The following is a 21,030-nucleotide window of genomic DNA, read 5'->3' on the forward strand; positions in this document are numbered from 1 at the left end:
GTCTCTTTCTCTCTTTGCTTCTGCTTTCTCTCTCATTCATTAACATATTCTATTATATATTTCTACATTTTGGCATACATGCTATTGTCTTAGGGAAAGACCGGGTGGGGGAAGGGACTAGGGTTCGATTTTGGCATGATGTGTGGTGCGGTGATACGGCTCTTAAGGAAGCCTTCCCTGGTCTCTTCAATATGGCTTGTGAGAAGGATGCCTCAGTAGCGGCTATCTTGGAGGTGAGTGGTGGCAATAACCTGTGGAATGTGACTTTTTCTAGAGGGGCTCATGATTGGGAGGTGGACGTTTTTGCCTCCTTTTTCCAGTTGTTGCAGTCAGCTCAAGTGAGACCAGGGTGTGAAGATAGGTTGTGGTGGAACTCCTCCAAAAGAGGCCAGTTTAAGGTCAAACTTCTTTATGCGTCTTTGGCTGGTTCTAGACGGGGGCACTTCCCTTGGAAGAGTGTATGGCGTACACATGCTCCGCCGAGGGCAAGCTTTTTTGTGTGGTCGGCAGCTATGGGCAAAATTCTGACCCTAGACAACCTAAGGAAGCGGCATGTGATCGTGACAAACAGGTGTTGGATGTGCAAGAAGGATGAGGAGACGGTGGACCACCTTCTTCTCCATTGCGAGGTAGCTTACGCTTTGTGGTGCGCCTTCTTTGGGCGGTTTGGATTGTCTTGGGTAATGCCGAGACGGGTTTCGGACCTGCTCGCTTGTTGGTGGTCTATGGGAAGGAGAGGGAGCGCTGCGGTTTGGAAAATGGTGCCTACGTGCTTCTTTTGGTGCATTTGGAGGGAGAGGAACAATAGGTGTTTTGAAGATTTGGAAGGTTCTTTGGAAGACTTACTATCCTTATGTCTCCACACTTTGTATCTATGGACTGTAGCGTATGTCTTCCCGGTGTCGATTAGCTATAATGACTTCCTTGTTCGCTTTTCTCTCTCTAGCTAGGTGATCCTATTGTATACTCCCGGTGTACTTTGGGGCGCCTTTACGCTTTCAATAAAACTGGCTTTTACTTATCAAAAAAAAAAAAAAAAAAGACCGATTTCTGGATAATTGTCATTAAAATAGTGAGACTGGTTTCTGAACTTTTACATGTAAGAATCACACGCTTTAAGAAGACATGAGTTTAATAAACTAAGTCAAAAGAATTTCTTACAACTTTTTTTTTTTTAAAAAAAAAAAAAAAGAAAAGAAAAGGGGATGGATTTCCTTGGTTCCATGGTGCTCTTGGGATTTCTCTGGCCCTTGTGAAAGCAGCTGAGGTAATCCTTACCAAGCTTACCATATACTGCTAACTGATTAGATACAATAGCCATGATGGTTATTGGATTCAAAGGCATGATAGTTCAAAAAGGAAAAAAAATAATAATTGGACAAAGTTGTTGGATGCAATAGCCAAAGGCATTGTTTGTGCAAACCTGATAGGGTCTGCAATTTTATATTTTATTTTTGTTTCATTGGGTAATGTGGTTCAGTATACAGCTCAAAGAATAGTTGATACTACCCCACTACTTTTTGGGGCTCCAAGCCTCCAATATAAATCCATGATGCACTGAGTTGACAATGCATTGAGAAAAATAATGCACTTAAGACTTCTGCCCTATGCATCTTATTGGAACATATTATGATTATTATATCATGAGTTGTAGGCATCATCTACAACCGTTTGTTTTATATCCTGCAGCGATTGTTTTTCTGCATAATAAGGGGTTGTTTGTGTTTGTTAATGTAGGTAACCTGAAAACAAAGGTTAGTATTTGAATTACACAATTCAGGGAGATTAGTTTTCCGGTTTCCCTAGTCTCTCATGTAGGAAAGTTCACGAAGGTAGGAAACAGAGTCTTGAGCCAGTTGTTGCTTGTGAAGTACAGAAGGAGATCAAATTTGAATTCCCAAGAGTGGATGCTTTGTAATGCTATTATTGTTAACTTGTATAGTCCGCGCGCTTTGCCTCTACCCATGAATTAACACGTAATCTTCCCACACAATGATGATATTTAATTATGGAATGCAATTGTGGTCATTAAAGTCACTTGATCTAGTTTTCTCATATTCCTTGGGCAGAAAAATGGATGATTTTATCCAAAAATTAGCCTAAGATGTGGAGGAAGAAACCAGGGCATTGGCCTGTCAAATTTTGGTGTCACTCCGGGTGGTAAAAAATTAGGCATAACACTAAAAAATCACAACTTGGGGGTGATTTGTGCTTTGCAACAGTGGTGAGTGATTTTATTGACGATTGTGAGACGTCATCGACATCTACAAGAGAGTGGTTCACAAAACACAGCCCCGGAGTCCAAACTCCACACTCAAGACTGGACCAGGTCTCAGTGATACCATCCTCTCCCACTGCAAAGATCAGTTGACAACAACCTTAAGGCTCTCTTGAGACAAGTTTAGGCCAAACCAACAAGTTTCTCACTGACTTCCCACACCTTCCGAGCCTTATCTGTGTCACTAGCTTCTTGAGACAATTGGTTTTCGAATGAAGCCGAATCCTTGTTCCAGCTCCAGTAAACACCAGACTTTGTTAAGCTTGGATCACTCACAACCTAAATCAGAAGCAACCAGTTAAAAATCATGCACAACAGAAAATCACAAACATACACACTATATGCAGAAGTGAGAATTGATGGCGTCTTTACCTGAGCAAGTCTTTTCCCGGATTCGTCTTCGGAGACGAAGCCCTTAGTGATGTACTTCTGGAAGGGAGGGAAGAGGATCCTGAACAAGGGGATGTGCTCCCTGAACAAGCCTGTTGTGGCAATGCAGCCCGGGTAAAGGGAAGCAAATGTTATGCCTGTATCCTCGTGGTAGCGCCTGTGGAACTCTTGCATGGTGAGCATGTTGCAGACTTTGCTGTCTTTGTAGGCCTTGGCACCATCAAAGTCTCCACCATCAATCATGGCCGAGCTGTTCAGCCCATTTAAGCCCCCTGCAAGCCCCCTCAGGTCCCCGAGGTTGGCCTTAGGAGGTACATTTCCAGCCAAGGTATTTGTATTTCCTGAATTGGTTTTTACAGATTTGGGATTCAGAACTTGAAATCTTCACAAACAAGCAGTATTATTCAAAATGAATTCAGTACCTGTGATTGAGCCGACAATGATGTGGCGCCTTAATGGGTAGTCAGATTTCTGCAGGTCATCAAGCAGCAGCCTTGAGAGAAGGAAGTGGCCGAGGTGGTTAGTGCCAACACTAAGCTCAAACCCTTCAGCGGTAAATGTAGGCTCCTTAGCAGTTGGCAAATAGACAGCTGCATTGCAGACTAAGACATCGAGCGGGCGGCCTGACCGCCTGAAGTTATCGACAAACTGGCGGACACTGTCAAGTGAGGCAAGGTCTAAGTGCATGATGGTGTAATTTTCCTTGGCAATGCCAGCTGACTTAGCAGCTCTTTCAGCCTTGAGGAAATCCCTGCAGGCCATAATTACGTGCCATTTTCCTGTTTCAGCTAGAGCTTTAGCTGTGGCCAGACCAAGTCCAGAGGAGGCACCAGTAATCACCACACAGCCCTTTCTTAAAGTTTTCTTCCCCTCTGGTGCAGCCTTATTGACTGCTGGAGTAGTTGTAGCTGCTGTCTGAGCTCTGACGGCCCCAGCCCTGTGGCTGAATTCTCTCTGCAATTGAAACACCCATGTCTTTGTTAGAATATTATTTAAATTATTAAATCAATCATTTCTTATTATCACCTTAAACTTTTGAGACAATCGAAAATTTAACATGATATTAAAGCAAATATTCTAAGTTTGAATCTTTATCTCCTTATGTTTAGGAGTCAAACTCTCACTCCCACTAGCAAATCAGTAAACCTAAACCATCTAAGACTCAAAATAGATCCAAATTTGAATGGGATTACAAATCCCCTTCAAAGTAGGTTTGGGTTTAGGATTAAGATCTTTTTAAGTAAACCAAAATAAAAAAATTCTTTGACATTATAAACTTAAACGTCATTCCAATGAACCTCTTGTATTCCTTGAAAATTAAAGTGACTTTTAAAATTGTCAATAAATCAAAATTTAATAGTGATTTATAACAAATTCAACGATAATTTTAAAGCCACGTCAGTTTTGGAGGGACACAAGAAAAATATAAAAATGACATTTAGTCATATCATACTTGAACATCATTGCTTTCTGAACAGTAATGGGTGAAAAACAAATTAATTTTCTCTATAAGAAGAAAAAAATTAACTGATGTTGTCTTAACTACCTTACACCTTAATCCAGAAGAGCTGAAGTCAGCTTTAAGGTGGTCTGAGAATGAAACTCCAAATAGACTTGAGTCCTTAGAGGAAGCACTGGACTTTCCCTGCAAATATGAAAATGTCTCAAAAAAATGCAACCCCAGAAATCACTTTTATTCTTTGACGACATTAGCAAGAAGAAAAGCTCCCTAAAGAAATAACAAACCTCTTTTGGGATGGTGAAGGCAGAGGAAACCAGAGAAGCAGCCTGGAGAGCCATTGTCACTTTGAATTGGGTTTTCAAATCCTTTCTCACAAGTTCACGAAAATGGGGCTGAGCTGAAGCATTTGGAAAAGAATTCAAGGGGCATTTATATAGGGAGGTGTTGGCTCATTTGTGACAAAAAATTGAAATGTTTTAGGATATTGGAGGCAGAGAGGATAAGATAATTAGCAGCATGTGGGTTTGCCACATCCATTTCACGCAACCAATGAGGCTTTGAGCTTTGGATTTCCATAGATATTTTTGTGCTGTTTTTTCTTTCCTTATATGGTTGGTGAGCATAGAAGGGGATATTTTGGTCCGCTCGCCAAAGTGTTCCACTCCTTAAGGTTATGGGCTGGCTGTCAAACTGTAGAAAAGGATAGGATTGGTGGGGGCATAATCTGGATCGAGATTGCAACTGAGCCAGGTTCTGGTTTATCCGCTATGGCTAAATGTAGGGGTGTTCTGCCAACACTAACTGCTTAGAGCATTCTTAATAGAAGAGCCATATTTTTATGTAAAATGGTTTTTTAAAATTCACTTTTATCTAGTTTAGCTAAGCCATTTTTAAGTATCTCCACGTCCGATTAGCTATATTTCTTAAAAAAAGGTGAGAAAAGATTTGAGAAAAAGATAAAGCAGGAGAGAGAAACACTAAAAAATAAAATGGCTCCCTTAAAAAGTGCTGCTACATTTAACTTTTTTTTTAGCTCTTCTAATCAAATATCTATTTTACATATATTTTTGGCTCATCCAATGTGTGAGGTTTTTTGAACATTTGAAGAGCTATTCTAGATAAAAGTAACATTTGGCTCTTCCATTGAGAATGCTCTTATAATTGCTAACGGTTAACTGTTAATTATTTTGGTAGGCGATTATTAAAAATCGTTAATCACTTAGGGTAGTTGCAGTTAGCAATTTTAGAGATAAGAAAAAGCAGTTAATAACTACTAACCGCCTACCCTTATATATAATAATATAAATATATATATATATATATATATTTTATATTAATAATAATTATAATATAACATTCAAAACAAAGTAGTTTTGGTGTTAAACACCAAAATGACGTCGTTTTGAAGGAAAACTTTGGCCCAAAACGTTTAAAATAAGCGTAAAAAATAGGCCAATTAAATGCTCAAAACACTTAAAAAGCTCAAAAGAACATATAAAAAAAGCGGTTATAAAACCACCGGTTATTGGATTGAATAACCGCTAACCACCGGTTATAAAATAACCGATAACCACCTAGGCGGTTTCGGTTATTAAAAAGCGATTACCGCCCAAGGCGGTTGTGATTAGCGGTTATAGCCAATAACCGCCGATTATAACCGCTTGAACACCCCTAGCTAAATGGTTGGGGCCGGAGGGATCGAGTTGTAGAGCTTATGGCAACTCGGAGAGACCCTTGATGCTGGTGGGGGGCCATGACAGCCCGGGTTAATATTAAGCCTCACTTAATGATGGGTGTAGCATTTCATTTTCACGTGTTAGATATGGGTCGTATCGTATTGAAATATGAATATAAAATTATATAGATTAACCATAATTCAACTTATTTAATTAAACGGGTCAGACCCCGTAATCCCAATTCACTGACTTCGTATTGAGTTCACGGATTGTGTAAAAAAAAATTCAGTCTTTATGTCACAGCCCATTTATATAGATCAACTTAACTCGACCCATTTAATTAAACATGTTAGATCTCTCAACTATTATCTATTAATTTCGTATCAAAATTATGAGTCATATAAAAAATTGCCAACTTTGCTTAATGGTCGAGGCCAAGAAGCTATCAGCAAACAATAATAATAACAGCAATACTTATGGGCTAATCCGGAAAGGCTTGTATTTGATCTTACACGTTACTAAAATGAGCTTTACTGAAAGTTAAAGGCTGTCCGAAAACGATTATACTGTCAAATTATAAAAAAAAAATATAATTGGATTTAAACCAAAGAAAATTTGTTCCTACCATTTTGAATTGATTTACACACTGATTTTTTTCATCTCATATCTGCAAAAAAGAAAAATAATATCTTAAAAAAACTCGTATATAATAATAATAATAATAATAATAATAAAACTTCATATCATATTTTTAAATAAAAAAAAGGTAAACTATGTCTATAGCAAACGATAAAATTTTTGTATTCGAAAGGGAAGTCTTTTTTAAAGATTATTTTATAGATATGTTACTTTTCTATATAATTATAACTTATAACTTAATATGAAATTAAGTTTAAGACTTGTCCAATTTTATTTTTAATAAACCACACGCACACAGAGATACTATGTATATATGTATTAATTTATTTATGTATGTTTGGGCCCCTTACGCAAACAAATCTGGTTTTTCCCTTAATTGTGCATAGTTTGTGGAATTGCCAACATGTGGATCGGAGTTTTTTAGATTCAAGAGGGGCTTCCGGTGGGATTTTACTAATGTGGGATAGGAAGGTGGTGGAAAAAATCGAAGAGTGTGGAAAGCTGACTGTTATTTGTTCTTTTAAGTTTGTCAAAGACCGATTTACTTGGGTTGTTGCAGATGTTTATGGTCCTAATTCAACATGTGATATAAGGTTTTTATGGGATGAATTTGTTGGTTTTATTAAATGGTGGAAGTTGTCATGGTATATTGGGGGATATTTCAACATCATGTGTTTCCCTAGTGAGAGATCGGGTGAGCCCCGTTTTGTCCCAACTATGTTGGAGTTCTCATACTTCATTTTTTATTAGAAGCTCATGGATATCCCTTTTGTAGGCAAAACTTTTATGTGGTCGAACAATCGGGATCCTCCATCTTTTTCTTGATTTTATAGATTTCTCATTTATCTTGATTAGAAGAGATGCCTCCCTAATCTTCTTTATTGCATAGGCCTTCGTAAGATAGAAGGTATTTCAAGTTTGAGAAGATGTGGTTAAAATCATAGGGCTTAGTGGAGAGGGTGAAAGTGTGAAACAATGGTGGACTTCTTACTGCTTTCAAGGTTCTCTAAGGTTTATTTTGACTTGACAATTTAAGGCGTTGCAAGCTAATTTAAGAGTATGGAATGATGAGGTGTTGGCAATGTAGAGAAATTGAAAAGGCTTATTTTGGATGATTTACGAGTTCTTAATGGTAAGGCTGGTAATCCGGGTTGACATGCCTGGTTCATGTCGACCCATTTGACCTGCCAACTCGTTAAGGATCAACCTTAATATGATTCATTTAATTAAATGGTTCAGACTCCTCAACCCTGATATAAACAATTTAAATAAGTGGCTGACACAACACGACACGACTCGTTTGACCCATTTGATAAATAGGTCATGTTAAGTTAACCTAATATGACCTGACCCGCATAACTCATTTAATAAACAAGTCGTGTTGGGTTGACCCAAACACGATCCGTTTGACTTGTTTGACCAACTAACCCATTAGGATTTTCTTTTAATTGTAAAAGAAAAATACAAATATGATTTTATAAGAATATTAGTCAAATGGGTCACCCATGAGTTAAGCAGATTGACCCAGGATTGATGCGTTTATTAAACAGGTTATTTCAGGTCGACCTAAATTGACTCTAACCTACAAATTTATTGTTGGGTTCGCGAGTGCTGTAAAAATTCGCCAACCTTACATGATGGTTTAGAAGAAGAAAGAGCTTTTTGTGGCGAGGGAAAAATGAGAAAGGATAAAGCTATTAGTGATATGAAAATAACCATTCTTTTGGAGGAGGTGAGTTGGAGGCAAAAATCAAGGGCGTTGTGGTTAAGAGAGGGTGACAAGTGCACAAAGTTCTTCCATCAAGTGGCCAACTCAAATAGAAGAACTCACTCCATTGAATCTTTGTTGGTTAATGGTGCAGTCTCATTCAATCATACTGAGATCAAAGAACATATTGAGCAGTTCTATAATAGTTTGTTCACTAAACAATTCAGTTGGTGGCCTAATTTGGATGAGAGTGGCTCCCCTCCAATTGGGGAGCCTTCTCTTTCCTTCCATTTTTAAATGTGGGGAAGCCTTCTGTTTCCTCTCATTTTTAAATGGGAGGATCCTATGAGTAAAAAAATGCATGTGAAGGTGATGGTTTAGCCACAACCTATTTTTAAGAGAGTTTTTAGTCTAACCACATTAGATCCCTCGACCAAACACCAACCCTCTTCCTCTCCACGCCCATAGTTGCTGCTGCCAACATAATCCTTCATGGCGCGGGAGAGGTGAGCAAGGGTGGAGCTCTCCACCCTGCCCTTTTGTGGGAGTCGATCTCCACTTCCATCGCTCCTTAATGAGGTGGGCAGGGGTGGAGACACCGCCACCGCCCCTCTATGGGGCATAATCATCCTCCATTGCCTCCTTTTATGGGTTGGAGGGTGGAGGTAGGGTGGATCTCTACCTTTTTTTTAACAAAATAAAAAATGGGGTAAATATCTATGTAGAAAGCTAATGTATATTTGGATACACATTATATTTTTCATTGGTCTGAAGTAAACAATATGACAAGTTATTTTCATTGGTCTAACATAGACAATTTGACAAGGGACAAGTTTTCCGTTAAAGACCGACCAAAATCTAATAGAAAGATACATTTGTTATTCGGTCAAAACTCAGGACTTTAATTGTCAAAATTTCAACCTCAAATCCTTGTCACATGCATAGACAAAACTCGAGAACTTTTTTCCACCAATTTCCCTTCTTTTTACTGCTTGTGTACTGCTCTTTTGGGCTCAACCAAGATATTGAAGTTTTGACAGCTTATAAAGTGCGACTTCTGCACCACATTTCAAATATTGGACATTGAAATTTCATTTTCTTAACATTTTGACTGCAATGGTTATAGTTTAGGTTCGAACAAGCAAGTTTAGCTGATTAAATTTCCACATAACTAAAAGCTGCTCCCCTTAAGCAAGGTTAAACAAACTGTAGTTCTTTCATATACCCCCGGTTCATGAATCTGATGAAACAAGAATAGTAAAAATGAATCGTAAAGAATTTTAATTTTTCTTTTTTTAATTCAATAAGCTTTTTCGATGCTCATAACTACAATTCCCGATTGCACAAATCCATCGGTTTCTAGATTCAAGGTGTATTTTTTTTTTTTCCTTTTTTAACAAATCTATTCCTTCCTTCTTCTTTTTTTTTTTTTTGAAATGCTCAGCCGGATTAGCTTCCCCCATCTGCACTCATCCGGCTAGCACAAGCACAAGAAATGGAACTCCGCTAATATTACAAATCTCACCCAATTCTCTGTACATATTTTGCCATATAATGAGAAGTGGACCGTACTGCCTTTGTGGTAGCTCAAGGCTGAGGTTTGGCCCCTTATATTCGAACCGGCAACCCAAAATTTTGGAAAGTTCTAATTTCCCCTCGACGGCCAGCAGTTACAATCACCAGACCCCAGGCTGGCATGTTTTGGTTTACACCATTGGAGAGATCCAGACTTAAACTAGGGCTGCTCCTGTTCCTGGTAGGTAGAAGAAGTTTTTCCTCTGGCCATGTTGCTGATATTCTATCAAAAAAATAACCATTTGATGCACTAGATATGGTTCCATGAAGAGGGCTATTTGAGCAACCGGATGCAGATTGTGAACTGCCGTTAATCTCCTCCACCGGTGTAGGAGGATGATTGGCTGTGGAGACCTCATCAAGACTCTTGTCAAGCCCGTTCTGTTCCTCGCAGTACGCATCTTGTAATCCCCAAGAGTCACCCAAGCCGGGCCAGGGGATAGCCGCCGTTACATCTTGGCAATGGAAAAGTTCATAAGAGTGTGTTACAGATACACCTTTGGTTCTACTAGGCCGGGAATTAGCTTCATGTTTCCACACATACACATTAGAATCCTCACTGGCAGAGACAACATATTTTCCATTTGCTGTGAGAGAGGCTGATATTTGGCTGTTTGTGTTACGAAACCCTGTCACAGAATCGACACCAACTTAAGCTGTGAAAATTATTCAAGTTTGAAATTGCACATGCCAATGTGGTAGAAGATATTGTTCGCAAGTAAACTCCCGGAATGCATACATAAATACACACATAAAAAAGGAAGAAGAAGAAGATATCTTGGTCACAGGCATCCAGCAGAAACAGAGATGCCCCCAACAAACTACTTTTAATGAAGCACACAATGCCACTCAATCATTTTGCCGTAGATAAAAATAAACTTTTTCACACAACTTCTGTCCCTGTTTGTAGCACTCACAACTTCAATTTTCATACAATTACAATGGAAATTTTAATTATGCACATTTGTTCAATGATTGAAAACAGAAAATAAGCTTGCAGCACTCAGTTTCCAACTATTTCTCATCTAAACATTGTACCCTATCTTATTGCAATTAAATAACCGATTTCGAACCCTATCTCTGCCATTCACCTCTTATTGCAATTAAATATTTTTCATGTCGGGTCTCACCTATTAAGTGGTAGTTTGAACCTACACATGTTAGAATATAAATTAAATAATTAAATTTCTTTTTCTATTAGCTTACACTTTTGGGACAAGTGATGATTTAATAAACCTCCCTATTATTATTATTATTTTAAATCAAAAAAGTGAAAATTATGATGACCCACGTAGGCCAACCTAAGACATTTTATTTATTTATTTTTGAATTCTTTTTTTTTTTAAAAAAAAGAAAGGGGTTATTTTGGACATTTTAACAAAAGATGGGTAAAATTAAAAGGAACTGAAACATGGGATACCAACATTGCAAATTTTTAAACTTTGATATTATGATTACAAAACTGCTTCTTCAGGGGGTGTAACCATGTAAGTAAAATATAACCTAAAATTTAAGGCACGGTTTACAATATACATTAGGAATAAATGAAAACGATGTGCATGAAAGTGGAGCAGTGCCACATAACATTGGAATACCCCAACTCGGTGCCCAATCACCCCAGTTTTCAATCATGATATAAGATCAATCTAATAAGGTACTCGTGAACATCTAATCTAGTCAGGATCTGAAAATTGCCTTTGAACCCATGGAGACATCTCTCATTAGGCAGCTACCTTCAAATACTTTTAGTAAGGAGAAAACTGTTTCAAGTTGTCAAATGACAGTACAAATACTTAAAAAGCCCTTTTTCTATGTAATGACAGAAGTTTCGAGGATTGGGAGGTTGTTAGAGAATATTCTATTTTTTATTTTTCAATACTTTGTATTTGTGGACATATGTTTATGCGTCTCCTCTGACGTTTAGTTATAGTGATTTTCTTGTTCTTTTTGCTAATTCTAATTAAGGTTAAGGTTATATATACATATACTTCCTGTATATTTAGGGGCCCCTTACGCTTTTAATAATATTTGTTGATTGCTTATTAAGAAAATAAAAAACAAAAACTTAGAAAGCCCTTTTCACAGTGTTTATAGGTTAGGTAGCAAAATAGACTAGAAATTGGGATCTAAGAAATCAAAGACCATATTTAAGAGAGAGCAAAACACAACGATGGACAACCACAACCACATGCAGTCAGAAGTTTCACCCAATGGCAAAATACTTAGAGCAAACGCTAGAAAAATCTTTACTGGTCAGTAAATGAAAAATTAACACATGAACTTTTTATGGTGAAAATTTTCAATTCAGATACCTTCTGACCTAAAGTTCCTAGATACGTGATTTCACTAAGATGGTACAAAATAGGTCGAAAAGATACACAGATTATATAACTCAAGTAGGTAGGATTCAATATAAGACAATCCTCTCTGAGAATCACCAAGTCAATCACAACCAAGCTACACCATATTTCCAAAGGTCAAAGCTTTAGCATATTTAATTAAAAAGGCAACCATAAAGATTCACAACAGGTTATCATGGTCCACAGTGGTGTTTTACCAAAACGGTTAACAATATGTTATTGTTGTTTAAAACTACTGAATTAACCATGATCCTTCCTAGAGATCAAATTGTCACAATCTTTTGAGTCACGAATCAGAAATATACTAGACTTAATCTAAGAGTTAGCCTTAAAGAGTTAGGGGCTATCAAGTTCAAAGCAATGTTTTTACCACTGTTTGCATTATGAAAATACCATTTAAGAACTTCGGGAACTAAAGAATCATATGCATCAACTTTTGGCAGTAGCATCATATCGATCACCAAATCAGGTTTAAGACAAAAAGTTCATGTATCAAGCACTTTCATATAGCTAAAATAAAAATAATAATAATGAAGAAATCATTTGATATATTTAATTCTTACCTTTGAACTTGTGAACCAGATCAATACCATCAACAACTCGAATTCGTGAATCTGCAGAAGTGATGAGAACTTCTGATGAACTTCCTGGAGCAAACTGTTCATTTAAATTTTAAACTGATCAGCAACTAAAAGGATCATGCAAACTTGTTGCTCAAAGTAAACATAAAAACAAGCTTTGCAAGGGGAAAACTGAGTTGAATAAAGAAACAGTAAAGGAAATAAATCACCCATGCTCTTCATAGCTGAATGCATAAAAATCTCATAACATGATGGAGAATCGCCAAATTACCTGGAAACCAGTGATTTTCTTGTGATGAGATTTCTTCTTCTTATTCTGCAGATTGATCTGATTTTTTTGTTGTAATTTATTTTCTGAAAGTATGAATAGATATAGTTATTAATAGTTAATACGCAAAAACCTCGACTGATCCAGGCACACACATCACACACAAAAGCAGAGAGAGAGAGAGAGAGAGAGAGAGAGAGAGGAGCTCTATAAACTCGTACCAGACGTATTGTACAAACGGCAACTCCCCCTGTGTGAACCAACTAGTGCACCCTTCAGAAACCAACAAATCACCAAAGTTCCTGAGCTTATCGAACAATTTTATCTTATATAAATTGGACTTTTGTCTGCTACAGAAAGACTAAGCAAATTATCTACAACCAACCTGACCATCTGGTGTATAGCAAGCAGCAGTGACCATCTCACGTACATCATTCCAATCAACAACTTGACGATCGGGAATGCTCCATATCCGAACCTTAGTATCCAGAGATCCACTGATGAAGAATCTATCATCAGTAGGATTAAACTGGATGCAAGTCACTGTTTCAAGGCAGATCCAAGAAATGAAGTGTAATTAGCAATACAAACTAGTTCACTGAAAATGAGGAAAAAAAAACTTTATTTCAGATAGAGGAAAACCCACACTTAAAAAGAAATCAGAAAGTCATACTTTCAACTAAATTAGATTTTATTTATTGAACAGTAAAGCACTACTTTCTTTATAAACCCAAAAGCAAAACTAGGTAGTTCCATGCTTCAGATGATATTAGCAAGCCCTTCACTTTGTAAAGGAGTATCCATATCAATAGTGTAGCATTCAACAGGTAGTAAATGAGACACTGAACAAGGAATTTAAGTGCAAAAGGAGAGCGGGACATATTGACTTACCATAATCACTGTGCGAAAAAACTTTCAAACAAGACTTGCTAGACAGGTGCCACAGCCGCACTGTTTTGTCCATTGAAGATGAGAGCAAGTGCTGAAAAAAAAGGCACATATTTGTTAAGTCCTATCTTTGGCTCAAAATCCTACTAGAGATTTAATTACTTATCTTAAAGGCACATATCCAACTTTATTGAGAGTCCAATACTTAATTATTCAAGAAAACCTCCCTTGAGATTTTTGTACCTCAGCATCTATTACCTCTCACATCAAAGTTTAGCCACACTAGGAGGTTAAAATCTGTGCAACCAGGGCACTTCACTCTAGCAGCCTAGGTACATGCATGTTAACAGGACATTACCTGGGATAGGGTATGGCTACCAAACACCTCAAAATGGTGATCATTGGAAAACACGAAAAATACTTAGAAGTCTACTTGCACCCAACAATCATTCCCAAGTCCATAACATCAGCAAAACTAACCATATATCTGACAATTAAATACTAACTATAATTTAAACAAAGCAGGCAAAAATGAAACTTTAAAGTACTTTCAAAATTTAAGGCAAGTGATAACCTATTGGAAATGAACTAAAGTTCTTAACAAAATCATGGAAAAAGAAAATTTCAATGAAGGACAAGAGGAAATTAAGAAAAGAGACAATAGTGCTGTGTCAAAGGACACATTATCACCCTGCACATGGTCTCTATGATTAAAAGAGGCTAAACAATTAATCTTTGTATGCTTTATTAACTCAAAAAGTAAATATACTAACACAAAATCAAGATAATATGACACTTGACCAATAATACAATTATCCCCATGAAGTTCCATTTCCAGAAAGCAGGCAAATCACAAGCAGGACAAAACTATCTTCCACACTGCAGCATTTTGAAGACTACCAAATTGCCCTCTAGCAAGCGAAAAAGTCTACCACTCGTCTAAGCATAACCCAAGTTAACCTACACAACTAAAAATAGTATTCCATAAAGCACTAGCAATCTCACAATGAAGTAAAAGTTGATCCACTAACTCCCAACTCTTATTACACATATAACACCAATCAACCACAATAACATGCTGCTTTCTTAGGCTATCCATGATGAGGATCTTCCCTAAAGTAGCCGACCAAGCAAAGAACGATGCTCTCATGGGAACCCTATGCCGCCAAATACTCCTCCAAGGGAAAGGAGTACTATAACGCGGAACAAGAACATTGTAGAATGACCTAACATTGAACAAACATCTCTTAGAAGGTGCCGAGTAAAGCTTGTGTTCACAAGATTCATCCTTCACCCTGTTCTTACAAGGAGAGGAGGTGTATTTGAACTAGAAATTAAAAAAGTATTCAGTATACATTCTGAACTAAATGATGCAATAGTAGAATAGAAGTTTTCTGTTCTACTTAGGTGGAGCAATCCGAACTCTCAACAGATATCAAATCTGATAAAAAGAAGATGAGTATATGTCCAACAACCATATTCTTTTTAGTCTAATAACCAACTGCTTCCACTAAAATACAAACTCTTTCAAACTATCTTCAGAAACAATATACTCCTTTGAAGTGACTTCGCCTAAAAAGTGAAAATATTTGACATGCTTTAATTGTTTATCTTATTGCAAAAAACAGTTTTGTCATTGCATTCATGTTATAATTTTCATGAATCCTACACAATTAACTGGTTAATAAATTACAAAATGATATCTTTAATCTACTAATCTTTACCCGCTAACTACAAGTATAATTCCCCTGGAATACCACTACTTCCCAAGAGATTAAACCAGTGACCTGACTTCTATAGTGGGATTACAATATTGATTTTTTTTTTTTTTTGATAAGTAATAAACCAATCTAATTATTTCTGTAACTTTCTAGTTAAATAATCAGTGTAAACTCACCACTACAATTTTGTGATATGATATTTGGACCTATTTTATGTAAATAAAAGATCGAGCTCATCAAACATCAATGTATTGCAGCTTCACTGGTCGGTAAACAAAATCATACCTAAGAAAACATTGAAATAGAAACTAACCTGAGACTTGGACCATGACAGATCGAGCACATCATCAAGGTGTCCTTGAAATGAACAGATGGATTTTTCTGAAATGGAAAACACAGTCTCTGGCACCACGACATTATCCAAGCTCAATGATTTTCGGCTTACAGATGACCTCCCCCTTCTCTTCTTTTCTAGATGATTGTCCATACTTGGAGACCAGGAAGTTGGTTCTGGCGACCCATTGGCAATAAACAACAAATTCAAATTCACATCATCTGCTTTCTCCATCAACAGATCCCCCTTCCTCTCAGACTCCACAACCTGCCAAACATGAATAACACGATCTTCACCAGCACTAGCAAGATACTTCCCATCCAAACTAAACTTAATGCTCCATATAGATCCATTATGGGCCTGTATCTCTTGGCTCTTGTAGAGCGCGGTGAGCTCTTTACATGATTTCCCATACTGCCTAACCCTCACTCTTTCTGGCCCATGAAACGAAACATCCTGGCTATCATCCGTCGCAGAGCTCGACCTTCTCCCACCCTTCTCCGATGAGGTATCCCTCTCGTCACTGCTCCGTCTCTCCTTATGACCTGTCACCGAGCTCGCCACATTCCTTATACTCTTTAACCAACTCCCCTTCTTCTTCATCTTCATCCCGCTTCCACCAACCCCATTCGCATTCGAATCCAAGTTATCCTTATTCCCATCCTCCACGTTCTGCCGCCGCATCAATTCTTGAACAATCGGCGAGTGCCCAACACTCATCTCAAACTCCTCCATGGTCAACTGCTTCCCAGTCTCCACTTCCTTAAGTTTGTTCCACATCCCATCTTCCCTAATCTCATTCACCACAAACTCCTTCCCATTGTCGAGGTTCTTAATCAAGCAAACTTTCTCACTTTCCTTCCCAACCCCATTACAATCCAAACCCGCCTCAACCTCCCCACCACCACCTACATTACTATCAAGATTAGCATTCGAATCGCCACGAATCTCATCTGCCTTTTTGGAACTACTCTTCCCAATGGGCGGCTTATTCGGCGAAGCGGCAGCACTAGCAACCGGAGATTTTGATCCTCCATTGCTATTACCGCTCCGCGACTTAACAAGAACTTGATTGCCAAGACAACTGCTATTACTATCATTATTATTTACAAGAGAAACCGAAGAAGAATGAATTGAAAGAATTGGAGGAGAACAAACAGAGGACGTAGAGGGTAAAACATCACATTGACGATCATTCCCGTCTGATTTCGATCGGACGATGGTGGAGGCGGCGGGGAGATTGGTCAGGCGATCGGACGACGCCGATCGGGCGAAGTCACCGCCGAATCCGAAATCCCGGGTGGTGGGCCTGGCTCGGGACAAGGAGGGGTCGTTGCTGAGGCCCAACTGGCTGAGGAGGCGGGAGCGTCGCTCGGAGACGGAGGAGGGCTCGGAGATCCAAACGTCGTACTTGTTGGAGGAAGAGACGGCCGTCGGGAATTTGGGGACCGACCCATAATTGGGGGAGGCACAGGAAACGGCGTCGTTGTCGTCGTTGTCGGAGTTGGAATTGGAGCAGGAGCAAGAGGAGGAGACGATGCGGTCGAGGGACTCGTAGAAGCAGTCGTGGTCTTCGTCGGTGTTGTTATTGTTGTTATTGTCGTCGTCGTCGGCTTTGCTCATCGTTTAGCGCTAATATACCTCGCGGGCATTTCCCATTTCAATGGAGAAATGCCCGGGGGATGAATTGGATCCGAATGGCCGACTCTTATCTCTGTCCGCGTGTGAAACGGCGGCGTTTTGGGTTCGATCTGTTGGATTCTTGGGGAATTCGGCGGGATCGGACAAGGAAAGTTGTGGGTTTTGGGGTTGGAACGCAGATCCAATGTGAGAGAGAGAAAGAGAAAGAGAGAGAGAGAGAGTTGTTGAGGGAACGAAGTCCTATGCTGTGGGGAGTTGGGGTTCGGGCAATGTTTTTGTTTCGTACTCACAGAGAGAGATAGAGAGAGAGACTGCGAGAGAGAAGAGAGACTTCTTTCCTCAATGGGAAATTGTGAGAAACGGAAATGCAAATGGAAATGGGGATTATAGAGGTTTTAATGGAAAATTTAAAAAATAATGAAATTCTTTTGGGTTTTCATGGATGGGTACACCGTTTGGCCTTTAAACTATTATTTATTTCCATTTTTGGTTTTTCTAATAATTTCAACAACTATATATATATATATATATATATATATATTAATATATGTGGTTGATATAATCTTCAATTTTACCAAAAAAGCAGGGTACTATTAACTATACCCCATTTTCCTTTTGGTGAAGGCCACTGGCAATTGATGAGGATAGCCATTCATTTCAATTTTCCAAAATAATGGAGAAGAACATCTAACCTAAATATCAAATTCACTCCCCCTAAGCAATTACAAACTTGTTTCTATGAGGCAAATTAAAAATTCACTTCAAAAGTTTCTAAGAGGTAGCTCAATCGGCTGGGATCACGCTTAATGAAGTGAAGAACACTAGTTCGAATCCCCCCTTATTTGGACGTATTTTTTGTATTGTAATTTTCGTTTCCGGTCGATTGTTAGAGTCCTTGAGAAGCCAATTCCTTTTTTGGAAAATTTTGTCTTAAATATTTTTCTGTATTATTAGAAAAGAAAAACCCAACCCCTAACAAAAAAAACAAAATCTACCCTTTACTCGAAAGTTTTCAATTATGACAAATTGATGAAGAGAACCACTAGCAAAGATGGTGCATGGTATTGTTGGCACTTGCACCAACTTTTTGTGCTAACCATAACTTAAACCAATAATTAGCCTCATTGATAGCTATAAACATGAATTTTGCTTCACTAATAATGAAATCTATTGAAAATATTTTTAGGGCCCAATGAAAGCGGTACCAATTACTAAAAAAGTAATATTATTTAGTAAATTATTATATGATTATCATATATCTTAACGAACTGAATACGAAAATTAACTCTTAGATAAACACTTGTAAGAAAAAATAATTAATTTTCACTATCATATAATTCTAATTTTATAACAGTTTACTGAATATTATTACTCAATTCTAAACCATTTTGGCTCTAGTAAGTTTGGTGATGCTATTTGGCTCCGTTTGGTGATTTTTATTTTTTATTTTCTTTTACTTTCTATTTTAATTATTAGTCAAGATATTAATAAACAATTTTTTCATAAAACACTAAAAAAGAAACTCAAAATTCTTTTAACCGCATTAATTAGAAAAATAAAAATAAAAAAGTACGAAAGTGGTAGGAACATTATTACCATTTTATTGGATAGACCAACTAAGCTTAGCAATCAATACTCTAGATACGGCGTACATTCTTCTTAGCCCTAGACCATCAAGCTAACCAATTAATGCTCTATTTCTCCTCCTATGTTAATTTTTTAATCATAAAGTAATTATAGGCCATATAATGTGAAGATAACCTTTTTAATTCTACATCCATTCTGTCTCAAACTAAACCTAAGACCCCCTTCAACTCACAAGAGGAAGAGAGGTAGGTAGCATTTGATTATCACGAATAGTATACAGTTATAAAATTACCTCGGTCAATTATAATTCGAATTATTTAATTAAATGGGTTAAATTTTTCAATCATAATTCACTAATTTCGTATTAGATTTGATGGTCATGTAAGCCTTAACGTTGCATGTCGAATTTGGGGCGTGTCGATGCATGAATATAAGATTATATAAGTCAACCATAATCAAACTCACTCAATTAAAACGAATTAGACCCATTAATCATAATCCTAATAATTTCGTGTTAGATTCATGTTAAGAGAATATAACTTACATCATTGCACTTAAGCACATAAAATATAAATCGGGGGTGCTACATTAATAATATGGCACGTGTGCACATGACACAAACCAAAGCCGTATGGCTTACATGCTGTTATTTTAATAACAGCATATATGCTGTAATTGAATTAACGGTTAAGATTGAATTTTAAAGTTGACTTACTTTTAGAAGCATTTAATAAGAAAGAGAAAATGAAATTTTTTTTTGAAAAATTCAATCTTAACCGTTGATTAAACTACAGCATGTAAGCCAAATCCGTATATAAGGTAACAATATGGTCACGTAGATCATGGAAGTAATAAATGAAGGGATTTAATTTAGGTGCCGTAAAAAAACTACGACTTAAATTTTTTTAAACTAGCTAGATTTAATTTACCGTGCCTAATTAAAATCCTAAAAGAAGTATGGGAGGGCAACCAAAATTACCATTCGAGACATACCCTGCAGTGTTGGGTTTGAAGGAGAAGGAGATCTGATCTGGGCTACATGCCCTATGCCAGCGGGGTAAAAACAAACTAAGTGTTGCCACCTACTTTCTGTTCTCCCTAGGCTGTCCAGCCCATTACTGTTTAATTGAAGGTGACACCCCCAAAGCTTTGTTTTAACTCCTTTCGGGACCATTCCCTTTTTTTATTGGCTGTGACTCGCTATGTGGGTGGACGTTGTACTTCCACCAATGTAATCAGATGGTTGGTGTGATTTGTGAATCATTTGGTCCAAATCTAAAGAAATAGATGAATGCCATCAAATATTTAAATATAATATATTTATTTACAAAGTGACGTGGCACTCATGATTGAGTGCCACATCACATAGTTTTTTTTATTTTTTTTATAAAAATTTGTATTAGCATTTCTCAATATGGTGACCCTAGGGCCTAGACTATCACATTATCTTTGATTTTGTGTTGGAACTTGGAAGATATGTAACTTAATTAGAGAAATAAAGCTAGGAGGAGGGAAGCTCTTTCTCTTTTTTCTTTTTTCTTTTTTTTTTAATAATATAGTGGTGAGTTTGTTGATGCTAAGATTCTGCAGCAGTTTTTGTTTATCTTTCTCTAAATTTGTTTTTAACAGCAATTTATGGGGTGAATTTTTATTTTATTTTTTTAGTTTTGATTTCATTTAGTCGTTTTTTAATATTTTGTTTACACGAAACCTTAAGAGTAATGATCTTAGATCTCCGGTATATCTTTTTATTTTCTCTCTAGTTTTTTTTGAGAATAAATCATTAACCAATGACGGATGAATCATCAGGAAAATGGAAGAATTATCACTAATAGTAGAGACAGTGAAAGGAATTGTGTTTAGGAATGCACGAGATGGAAAAGCCACAAAATCACTTTCTAGTTGAGAAAGTTGCAATGGAC

General features: G+C 37.4%; 2 protein-coding genes across 2 annotated transcripts; both read right to left on the reverse strand.

Annotated features, from left to right (window-relative positions):
• Positions 1–2,205: 2,205 nt before the first annotated feature.
• On the reverse strand, positions 2,206–4,601 carry LOC132173955 (protochlorophyllide reductase, chloroplastic). The gene is made up of 5 exons (XM_059585648.1): positions 4,415–4,601; positions 4,215–4,313; positions 3,091–3,622; positions 2,651–3,009; positions 2,206–2,557 (listed from the first exon to the last, which is right to left on the reverse strand). The coding sequence occupies exons 1-5, from the start codon at positions 4,466–4,468 to the stop codon at positions 2,402–2,404; spliced, it is 1,200 nt and encodes a 399-aa protein (XP_059441631.1). The 5' UTR covers positions 4,469–4,601; the 3' UTR covers positions 2,206–2,401.
• Positions 4,602–9,280: 4,679 nt separating this feature from the next.
• LOC132175164 (uncharacterized) lies at positions 9,281–17,864 on the reverse strand. Its single transcript, XM_059587012.1, has 7 exons — positions 15,860–17,864; positions 13,829–13,919; positions 13,323–13,480; positions 13,159–13,210; positions 12,941–13,023; positions 12,652–12,745; positions 9,281–10,357 (listed from the first exon to the last, which is right to left on the reverse strand). Exons 1-7 carry the CDS (start codon positions 17,501–17,503, stop codon positions 9,762–9,764), a joined length of 2,718 nt encoding a protein of 905 aa, XP_059442995.1. The 5' UTR covers positions 17,504–17,864; the 3' UTR covers positions 9,281–9,761.
• Between the last annotated feature and the right edge of the window lie 3,166 nt (positions 17,865–21,030).

This window comes from Corylus avellana, chromosome ca3 (genome assembly GCF_901000735.1).
Source record: "Corylus avellana chromosome ca3, CavTom2PMs-1.0".
Taxonomy (NCBI): Eukaryota; Viridiplantae; Streptophyta; class Magnoliopsida; order Fagales; family Betulaceae; genus Corylus; species Corylus avellana.

Excerpts from the sequence above, each read along its gene's own strand:
- LOC132173955 (XM_059585648.1), bottom strand. The coding sequence starts at position 4,468 with ATGGCTCTCCAGGCTGCTTCTCTGGTTTCCTCTGCCTTCACCATCCCA. Across the intron at positions 3,623-4,214 it reads CTTCTGGATTAAGGTGTAAG|AGAGAATTCAGCCACAGGGC; the intron begins GTAGTTAAGACA and ends TTTCAATTGCAG. Across the intron at positions 3,010-3,090 it reads CATTGTCGGCTCAATCACAG|GAAATACAAATACCTTGGCT; the intron begins GTACTGAATTCA and ends AAACCAATTCAG.
- LOC132175164 (XM_059587012.1), bottom strand. The coding sequence starts at position 17,503 with ATGAGCAAAGCCGACGACGACGACAATAACAACAATAACAACACCGAC. Across the intron at positions 13,920-15,859 it reads TGTCATGGTCCAAGTCTCAG|CACTTGCTCTCATCTTCAAT; the intron begins GTTAGTTTCTAT and ends CTTTTTTTTCAG. Across the intron at positions 13,211-13,322 it reads GCTATACACCAGATGGTCAG|GGTGCACTAGTTGGTTCACA; the intron begins GTTGGTTGTAGA and ends TGGTTTCTGAAG.